The sequence below is a fragment of the Simochromis diagramma genome, unplaced genomic scaffold (assembly GCF_900408965.1).
Source record: "Simochromis diagramma unplaced genomic scaffold, fSimDia1.1 OVJJ01000322.1, whole genome shotgun sequence".
In the NCBI taxonomy this organism is placed as follows: domain Eukaryota; kingdom Metazoa; phylum Chordata; class Actinopteri; order Cichliformes; family Cichlidae; genus Simochromis; species Simochromis diagramma.
In genome coordinates this window covers 785,470-796,288 of record NW_024386731.1, presented here as the reverse complement: position 1 = coordinate 796,288, position 10,819 = coordinate 785,470, and the positions used below count along the sequence as shown (strand labels likewise).

The 10,819-nt window shown below is 44.2% G+C and overlaps 1 protein-coding gene and 1 long non-coding RNA gene across 2 annotated transcripts; both read left to right on the top strand.

Annotated features, from left to right (window-relative positions):
- Positions 1-446: 446 nt before the first annotated feature.
- Positions 447-3,490, top strand: LOC120730713 (uncharacterized protein K02A2.6-like). Its single transcript, XM_040027206.1, has 3 exons — positions 447-672; positions 1,269-3,274; positions 3,311-3,490. The coding sequence occupies exons 1-3, from the start codon at positions 447-449 to the stop codon at positions 3,488-3,490; spliced, it is 2,412 nt and encodes an 803-aa protein (XP_039883140.1).
- A 5,118-nt stretch (positions 3,491-8,608) lies between these two features.
- Positions 8,609-10,207, top strand: LOC120727727. The gene is made up of 2 exons (XR_005694585.1): positions 8,609-9,116; positions 9,421-10,207. It is a non-coding gene; the product is annotated as an uncharacterized LOC120727727 (long non-coding RNA).
- The last annotated feature ends 612 nt before the right edge of the window (positions 10,208-10,819 follow it).

The window sequence follows — 10,819 nt, the reverse complement described above, 5'->3', positions numbered from 1 at the left end:
TCACACAAAAGTTAAGTGCTATGTCGGAGGTTTTCGCACTACACGACACAGACTTTGGTTGCACTAACAAAGTAAAACACCAAATCAAACTGAGCGATGAAACCCCCTTTAAGCACAGACCCCGTCCCGTACGACCACAAGATCTTGACGCCGTACGGAGGCATTTGCAGGAACTAAGCGATGCAGGTGTCATTCGCGAATCCGAGTCGCCATTTTCCTCACCGATAGTGGTGGTAAGGAAGAAGAATTGAGACGTAAGACTCTGTGTAGATTACCGTAAGTTGAATCTGAACACCATCAAAGACGCCTACGCGCTTCCTAACTTGGAAGAAGCGTTCTCCGCCTTGACAGGATCGAAGTGGTTCTCGGTTCTTGACCTCAAAAGCGGGTACTACCAGATCGAGGTCGATGAGGCAGATAAGCACAAAACAGCCTTCGTATGTCCGATGGGGTTCTTCGAGTTCAACCGGATGCCCCAAGGCATAACAAACGCTCCCAGCACATTTCAAAGGCTGATGGAGAAATGTATGGGCGACATCAACCTTAAGGAAGTCCTGGTCTATCTAGACGACCTTATAGTTTACTCCGAAACCCTCGAACAACACGAGACCCGCCTTCTCCACGTGCTTAATCGTCTCAAAGAATACGGTCTGAAGCTATCGCCTGAAAAATGTATGTTTTTTCAGACGTCAGTTCGGTACTTGGGGCACATTGTCTCCCAAAACGGTGTAGAAACAGACCCCGAGAAAGTAGCTGCGTTAAAAACATGGCCAAGTCCCAAGAACTTGAAAGAACTCCGCTCCTTCTTAGGGTTTGCGGGGTATTATAGGCGGTTTATTAAGGACTTTTCTAAAATCGTAAAACCCCTTACCAACTTAACTGCCGGATACCCCCCACTGCGAAAAAACAATGGCTCTAAGTCCAACTACGTCCAATACTTTCAGCCCAAAAGCTCCTTTCGGGGAGAGATGGACTGAGAGTTGTCAGAAAGCGTTTGAGACGATTATAGACAAACTGACTTCTGCCCCAATTTTAGGCTTTGCCGATCCCAAGTTGCCTTACGTATTGCACACAGATGCAAGCACAATTGGGTTAGGGGCAGCTCTTTATCAAGAGCAGGAGGGAGAGTTGCGAGTAATTGCATACGCAAGCAGAGGACTATCAAAAAGCGAAAGCCGTTATCCTGCTCATAAGCTTGAGTTTCTTGCCCTCAAATGGGCTGTAACGGAAAAGTTTTTGTGATTACTTGTATGGCAGTCCTTTCACAGTAATAACTGACAGCAACCCCCTAACTTACATTTTGACCACCGCTAAGTTAGACGCGACGAGCTATCGCTGGTTGTCCGCCCTGTCCTCTTTCGAGTTCCAGCTTAGGTACAGAGCAGGCAAACAAAACATGGACGCAGATGGCCTATCTCGTCGTCCGCATCTCGAGCCATTAAATGACCTTGTCTCCCTGAAGGAACAGGAGCGGATCCGTCAGTTTGTGCATCACCACTTGCCTGGCACCGATCCTTTCACTCACGTTCCCACTCAAGCTGTCAGTGCAATCTGTGAGAAACATCTAGTCCAGTCTCTTGACACAGACCATGCTCTCGCCTGCCCACTCGTAACTTCACTGTCTATGTCCGTTGATGCTGTTCCCGACAGTTTCGACCACTGTGATGCTTTTCCTGTCATCCCAAGCTTGTCAGAAGAAGAGATAAGACAAAGTCAAACAAACGATCCTGCTATCAGTGAAATCATACACCAGCTTGAAACAGGTGAAACATCTCCTCCTACTGTACGCAACGAGATCCCACAACTTAGCATCCTTCTGCGTGAGTTAAACAAACTTGAGTTGCAGAACGGGATTTTGTACAGAAAAAGACAAGTAGGCGAAGAGACACAGTACCAGCTGGTTCTTCCTGAAAGTCTGAGACCTATGGTGTTCAAAAGCCTTCACGATGACATGGGTCATTTTGGTTTTGACCGGACCCTTGATTTAACCAGAACCAGATTTTTCTGGCCAAAAATGGCCTCAGACATAGAGCAAAAGATCAAAAGCTGTAGCAGGTGTGTTTGTAGAAAGACCCTGCCAGAGAGGGCGGCGCCCCTAGTAAACATTCAAGTCACCAGACATCTAGAGTTGGTGTGTATTGATTTCTTGACGATTGAACCAGATCGCAGCAACACTAAAGATGTCTTAGTTATTACAGATTTCTTTACGAAGTATGCTGTAGCAATGACAACTCCCAACCAAAAGGCTAAAACTGTAGCCAAGGCCCTGTGGGAAAACTTTATAATCCACTACGGTTTTCCCGAGAAGTTGCATAGCGATCAGGGAGCAGACTTTGAGTCAAAAACTATCAAAGAGTTATGCGACCTAGCTGGGATTCAGAAGGTCAGAACTTCACCCTACCATCCCAGGGGAAACCCTGTGGAGAGGTTTAATAGAACCCTGCTAAACATGTTGGGTACACTCAAAGACGAAGACAAGAACATTGGCGTGACTTTGTTAAGCCACTCGTTCACGCGTATAACTGCACCCAAACATGAAAGTACAGGGTTTACGCCGTACGAGTTAATGTTTGGCAGACAGCCTAGGTTACCCATTGATCTTGCCTTCAATGTCCCCCTGAACCATCGCCAGCAGCAATCTCACTCACAGTATGTTAAAGCCCTCAAATCTCACCTTCAGGAGAGCTACCAACTGGCTACCAAAAATGTTAGCAAAGTTGCTGAACGTAACAAAACTAGATATGACAAACATGTAACCGAATCTGTCTTAGGTGTCGGAGATCGCGTGCTTGTAAGGAATGTTCGGATTAGGGGAAAAAACAAATTGGCCGATAAGTGGGAGTCCATCGTCCACGTGGTTGTAAGTCAAAAAGACAACCTCCCAGTATACACAGTCAAACCCGAGCATCACCAAGGTTCCACTAGAACTCTCCACAGAGACCTTTTGTTACCTTGCGGGTTTTTGCCAACTGCCCCTGAAAATCCTCCAGCAGTCCAAGTAAAGCCTCATCGGCCAAGCACACGTCAACACCCAACAACTGATCCTGATGAACCTGAACTTGAATACCACTCTGAGGAGGATAACTACCCTCTGTATTACCCTCCACTTCCTCCCAAAGAGATCTCAAGGTCGATTGAGGAATACGAGGTAGTTTTTCCTCCCAAGGCTAAGTCAAACCATGCTAATGAGCAACCCAAATCAGACAATTCTCAAGTCTCAGAAAATGTGACAGCGCCTGATATTGCTCAAGAGCACATGGACATGACGGAAACTGTAAACTTACCTGATTGTGGAAACCTACCGGATATGGAAAACTTACCTGAAAATGACAAAATACCTGAAATGGAGAAACCACCTGAAATGGAAAACTTGCCTGAACCTGCAAAGGAAGGAGCTCAGATAACTCAACAAAATGAAATGGACAATGCATCGGATTCAACGAAAACTAATGATGAGGAAGCAACTCAAACTCACGTGAATGGAAACTGAACCTGAAACTGAAACAATGAAACTGAACCTGTAAACAATGAAACTGAAAGAAATGACCCCGAAGCAGAGCAATCAGTCAGAAGATCATCCCGAGAGAGAACAAAGCCCAAGCACTTAACATACCCTCAATTAGGCAACCCTCTTGTTGGCATAGTTCAGTCTTTGTTCCAAAGCTTAAGTGAAGCTGTCACAGGCTCTATTGAAATCCATGATATCCAGGTAGTCTGATTTATGCATTATGCAAAGGGGCTTGCATACATTTAAGAGGGGAGGAAGTTGCCGAGCCGCGCAGGGAGCAGTAAGTGATCCCTCAAGCTGTGTGTTGTTTCTGACGCGCCGGACCTCAAAAATAGGCCACAGTCCACAAAAGGAATAGTTGACGAGAGAATGTTAAGATCCCAAAACCAGTATATTGTTAGTGGGATTACAGGGCACAGACGCTGAAGGAGCTTTAAAGACTTTTTGAAGGCGATATGGGGTCGAACGCGAGAACCCTTAAGATAGATGACCCTAAAGTCTTCTTACCAACAAAAATGCGATTGTAGAGTATGAGAGTGGAGCTGCTCTGTCGACCTTGAACCCTTATACCCTAACACACTGTGAATGTGCCAATGAATCACTTATCAGATACGAGCCTGTCACCTGAGTAACATCGCAGCTGTTTCCAACATCGCCACCAACAGTTTTTTCAATGAACTGCAAAGCATTTGCAGACTTATGGTGGCAATCTTTGTGAAGCTGTTGCATGAACACCTTTCCCAATGGTGCCAATCAGTCACACACAGCACAGAAGCTCCTACCCCAGACGCACAAAGTGAACTAACAACCCAAGTACAACAAACGACCACCTATCCAAAGTGAAACGGCAGAACTGATCAAAGCTAACATATGCATCAGCGATTCTAGTCAGTCAACCAGACACAACCAGATCTACAAACACCATTCCGCAGAGCTTATAACACACGGATGTGCAAAGTTGTAGTAGAGCACATAGTGCGAAGTGAAGCTCTTGTCTCACCAGTGAGCGCCTCCTCCGCCTCAGAATATTTCAGGCAAACTGCCCTGTCCTATTCAGGAGGTGGACTTTGAACATGGCGCCACAGTGTAGACTCCATACTTAAGATCCCATTCTGTCGACTGCAACGCTCGCGGAAATCGTAAAGTCTTGTACCCAGCCTGCTCTCATGGTGAAACCTCTGGCCCTGAAGCTTTGCCTTCAGCTTATCTTGACTACCCATTCAGCTTTTGGCACTGGTGGAGGAGGGCGACGAGCTTTTCCCCGCCAAATTCCCTACCACACATTCAAAGATGCAGGTGAAAAGCCTTCACACTACCCCCATCGCTTGCAAACAGCTCTCTCAAAAGCCTGAAAAAGGGCGGGGTCGTAACTAGTGAAGCAGACCGACACCTCTGCGTCAATTCTGTGTCGGGGTGTTGGGGGTATGCCTGTTAACAGATCTGCATCGAAAAGAAAAAAGATAAACCCCCCCATCACGAGCTGCTGCACAGTTGAGAGTAGAAGGAGGACAAGCATACTGCAAAAGAAGCCGAATGAAAAAACATTTTGCTGCCAGCACCAGACCAAAATATGCCTCTCACTCTATTGCTGCAATATGCCACTTTCCTGCGCTCACCATGCAAAATGATCTTACTGAAATGCGACACAAATAAGCTGCGCTCAAAATAGTGAACTGACAAGATTGAAACCCCAGAAAGTAAGACCCACCAGTAGATGCTCAAAAGGATCTGCACAGAACTAAAGGCACAATCAGTCAGCTTCAAAGCCATCTCGCAACATTAACCCCGACCCTCCAGAGAAAAAGTCACACTCCAAAAGCTACGGCTAAGACCCACTCTCAAGTACCCGAACAGAACCCCTTTGAATCCCAAGCTGCGAAGAGTAGGCCCAGCCAGGTTACTGTTTCCAGTGGGCGAAGACGGCCATATTGCCTCTGTTGTGCCAAATGACCCAACACGTCTTTAGTCACTGACAAAGGAAACGTTGAAAGAAAAGCATTGCTGTGGGATGACAAAAACAGCAAACAAGCCTTAAAACTAAAGGAGCCCTCATTGCGGGACAAATGGGTGCTACGGACAAAACTAGTCCCACTGAACCTGCACATAACCAAAAAACGATTCCTCAAACAATAAATCAGCCACTGTGAAACTACCAGTCTAATTGGAGCTAAGTACACTGCTCAAGTAAAAATCAATGGATCAAGCTTGCAACTGCCTTCTTGATACCGGATCGCAAGTGACCACAGTGTCCCGATCGTCTAATGAAAAAACTTGCGAGACCGTGAAATCCCAATACAGGACTGCTAGAAGTCGAAGCTGAACAATGGTCAGAATGTTCCATATTCAGGCTATATTTGTGTCGACATTACCTTTCCAAGAACTGTTTTGGTACTGGAACTACTGTCGTCTTTTTGCATTAATTGTTCCAGACACACACGCTCTCTATGTTCAGTCTCCTCTCTTAATTGGCACTAACACTCTTGACCTGTCTTTGAAAGCCTCTCCTTGGCTAATCAACCGCAGTATCCGCCTTATGGTTATAGAGTAGTGCTGAGCGTGTTACAACAAGAACACAAGCAAAAAGAAGACGACAGCCTTGTCTTATCACTCTGTCAGGGAAAGAGCCTGAAGTCATTCCTGCAGGCCAAAGTCGAGTGGTTAGAGGGTTTAGTCCACGCAAAAACTGAACACTCAGGCGGGTGGGTAGTAGTCGAGACACCCCTCTACATCCCCTGTGCCAGGTGGTGTCTGGGTCAACCACGTCTACTTACCCTTGCTGAGAACCCTCACAAAAGCTTCCAGTGGTCCTGCGAAATAAAAAGTAAAGCATGACATAGTTATCCCTGTGAAAGTGTCATGCTGAAATGCAGCTAATTCAAGAGATCATACCAAATAGTCAGACCACAGAGCAGTCCAAACAGACTCCCAGCCAAACCCTGCTGAGCTTAATCTTAACTTTGCTGATTCTCCAGTCCCTGCTGAATGGAAGAACGAATCACAAAAAGTTAAGTGCTATGCGGAGGTTTTCGCACTACACGCAGACTTTGTTGCACTAAAAGGAAAACACCAATAAACTGAAGCGATAAACCCCCTTGCACAGACACGTCCACACACATAAAACCAAACACCAAAGCAAGGAAACAACCAAAAAGATCTTGACGCCGTAGGAGGCATTTGCAGGAACTAAGCGATGCAGGTGTCATCGCGAATCCGAGTCGCCATTTTCCTCACCGATAGTGGTGGTAAGGAAGAGAGAATTGGAGACGTAAGACTCTGTGTGATTCCGTAAGTTGAATCTGAACACCCAAAGACGCCTACGCGCTTCCTAACTTGGAGAAGAGCGTTCTCCGCCTTGACAGGATCGAAGTGGTTCTCGGTTCTTGACCCCAAAAGCGGGTACTACCAGATCGGGTCGATGAGGCAGATAACACACAAACAGCCTTCGTATGTCCGATGGGGTTCTCGAGTTCAACCGGATGCCCCAAGGCAATAACAAACGCTCCCAGCACATTTCAAAGGCTGATTGGAGAAATGTATGGGCGACATCAACCTTAAGGAAGTCCTGGTCTATCTAGACGACCTTATAGTTCTCACTCGCGAAACCCTCGAACAACACGAGACCCGCCTTCTCCACGTGCTTAATCGTCTCAAAGAATACGTCTGAGCTATCGCCTGAAAAGTGTATGTTTTTTCAGACGTCAGTCGGTACTTGGGGCATATGTCTCCCAAAACGGTGTAGAAAACAGACCCCGAGAAGTAGCTGCGTTAAAAACTGGCCAAGTCCCAAGAACTTGAAAGAACTACGCTCCTTCTAGGGTTTGCGGGTATTATAGGCGGTTTATTAAGGACTTTTCTAAAATCGGAAAAACCCCTTACCAACTTAACTGCCGGATACCCCCACTGCGAAAAAAACAATGGCTCTAAGTCCAACTACGTCCAATACTTTCAAGCCAAAAAGCTCCTTTCGGGGAGATGGACGGAGAGTTGTCAGAAAGCGTTTTGAGACGATTATAGACAAACTGACTTCTGCCCCAATTGAGCTTTGCCGATCCCAGTTGCCTTACGTATTGACACACAGATGCAAGCACAATTGGGTTGGGGGGCAGTCTTTATCAAGAGCAGGAGGGAGAGTTGCGAGTAATTGCATACGCAAGCAGGACTATCAAAGCGAAAGCCGTATCCTGCTCATAGGCTTGAGTTTCTTGCCCTCAAATGGCTGTAACGGAAAAGTTTTGTGATTACTTGTATGGGCAGTTTCACAGTAATAACTGACAGAAAACCCTAACTACAGTTTGACACACGCTAAGTTAGACCGCGACGAGCTAATAAAACCATGACCCACCACCCCCACTAGGTGATGAAGCCGATCAAAGGAGCCCAAAGGGATTGATCAAATGTCAGGGCTCTAGAGTGCAACCAAATTTTTCAGTGGTGCGACTAAAAAAAAATATTTGGTTGCACCTGTGCGACCAACTGTTCGGGTAGCAAAAAAAAACAAAAAACTGCAACCTTCCCTGTGGTCAACAACAGACACACATTTTGCCCCTATCGTGGTCTAAACCAATCAGAGATAGTAAGGGGCGGGACCTCGCTGATTGGCCGTGGTCCAGTTGAAAGTGCAGGTGGAAGTGGGAGGTGAGTAGCTTGAATAAAGCGATATCAATTCATTAAATCCTGAATCAACTTTTAATATAACTGTGTTTTGCCAGAAAAGCCAGATTCTCAGATTAAAGCTCACAAAACCATTTCAACAACAACCAAACAGCAAATGAGAGCAGGTACACGGATTCCACACAAAGACGTAAACACAGAACGGACCCGACGCATCAGAATCAACTTTGTCTTTCGCGGCTTTCTCACCCGACGGCCCGTAGACGGACACGCTGTCGGAACTTAGCGATTCTGATGCGTCGGGTCCGCACTGTGATTACGTCTTTTTGCGCTGATTCTGAGCTGCAGGTTTTGTCTCTCCAACCAAAATTCACCGAGCCAGCAGCAAAAGAAGCAGCAAACTGCGCTTCACATTTGATCAATGTCGTCATGAATTTTGCTGTTTTGCTTCCACGACTATTAAAATCACACTCCATGCACAGCTGGTGTAACCCTGGTTAACATAGCTATCAGTAAATAAAAGCCTGTTAGTAAAAACAGTCATAAGAAATATATTACAGGTGATAAATAGTCAATAAATAGATCATAATGGTTAGAAAATTCATTAAAAACATCAGCAATGATATAATTCATGTTATAGGATTTCATTTGTGTTTAAAAATATGTTAAAAGGGTACAGAACTTGCTAATTCATGGTGTTTTATGTTCATCCAGGTAAAATGGCTAAAATATGTGTTGAGACTCTTATTGTGAAAGGGCACGCTGCAGCGTGACTCCTGTGATAGCCACACCCAGTCGGGTTGTTCCTTCATTTTGACGCTAGAGAGAGAGAAATGCAGACAGTCCTTGCAGAGCTGCTGCTTAAATGAGTGGAAAAATAGTAAAAATAAGCCAAAAATCTACTTAAAGCCATTTTTGTGCCCTGGAGAATGTATTTTTGTTTTTTCCGACCTGTCCTTGCCTTGGTGACGTTGTGAACATAACCAAACGGGACTTGGTGAGTTCAGAAATTGTATTTTATTTCATGCAAGAAATGTTTTGTTGTATTATATTGCTCATTTCATGCAAATGGAGAGCCAAGGTAGCAGATTTATGTTGTTTTATGTTAAAAACGGTGGATTCGTGCTTAAACGACACACAGGCTGTACTTCAAAGGCCTTTGACGGTGTTTCAGCGCGCCATATTGGCGTCACCTCATTTACGGCTAAATAAGCTGGAAAAAACGGACTTTTACTGTTATTTAAGGGCTACCCGTGTGTTATTTTCGAATGTTTATGCACTTTATTTTGTTGTTATGGTAGGCCATTAAGGTTTGGATCGGGAAATGCTGAGCTAGAATCGGAGTTTGATCCGCTGAGCGAGAAACAAGATGGCGAGCCACCCACGGACCCATTGAACTGTACCGAGCAGGAAAAAGGAAAACGCCCCCTGCTGGACGTTGAGCTCTTTCGCTGAAAAAAAACTGGTAGGATTAATCCATACACCTCTGCAAAAGAACAGCGGACTTTCAAAGCACTGGATAATCATTCGGAGCAATTCCAGGATTAATAGTTAAAGGACACAAAGAAAACTTTCTTTTGTTTGTTTAAGGGATTTATTCAGCCTTTTGCTGAATTGTTTTCAGTTTTACATTTATTTATTTATTTTTGTAATTTATTTTGGTCAACCTTACCTTTTAATGCTGTAATGGTGTTAATGGAAATGTAAATAATTTTGTTGGGTTAAAACAAAATAAGAACTGGTTGAAATTTAAAGGTGAACCTAGACCAAGATTAAATTAAATCTTGGGCCTAAAGAACTAAAGTTGATTTAAAATAACACAGTGTTAATGCAAATAGATCAAAGGATAAACTTGAACTTAGAACTTGAAATAAATAAAACAATAACCTAGGTTGAAAATAACATCCTTCTAAAGCCAAATAAAAGGTTTTGAGATAAATAGGATGAACTAACAGAACATACTGAACAAAAAAGGGAAAGAAAATATCTTGTTTTCCTTAAATGTGTGATGTTGAATGTTTTATGTAATGTGTCTATAACTGTCTATTCTCTGTCTTCACAAAATAATAAGCCGGCAATTTAAACGTATTTACTGGTCTGTGGTCTTTATTACATGCTGCGCTCATTACTGCTCTAGTAGTCGAACCTAACTGGTCCTAGTATACTGTAACGACTCCAGAAGTGTTACACTAGCTCTCTCTCTCTCTCTCTCTCTCTTTCTGTACTTCAAGAACAGTTTCCCGTCTCCAATCTCTGTTTTCTGTATTATTCATTCGCTTATTACCCACCAGTCTACCGTTGTTTACAGCGCTGTTGGCTGCTGTCTTTTTCTTTTCTTTTTTTCACTTAAATGACCTCGGACAAGAAAGCCTATTTTTTCTGTTGTTCAATACTGAAGAAATTTAAACTTTATATGCAGAACATTGTAGAATATTTTTAAGGTTATCTGCTATAAAAAGCCAGACCAAGAAAATCTCCTTCATGTTTTTCTGTGTTTTATTCTCAGTTACTTTCACACAAAAGCATCTGCTGTGATGTTCACAATTCTGATGAAGTCAGTACTGATAAATGATCAGAATTATAATATTTCTGACTGTCTGAGGCTAAGTTGAATCGGACTTTGAAAACCGGAATCGAATGGATTATAGAAATCAGTGATGACACCCAGCCCTAGTGAGCAGCCTAGGCACGACAGAAGTG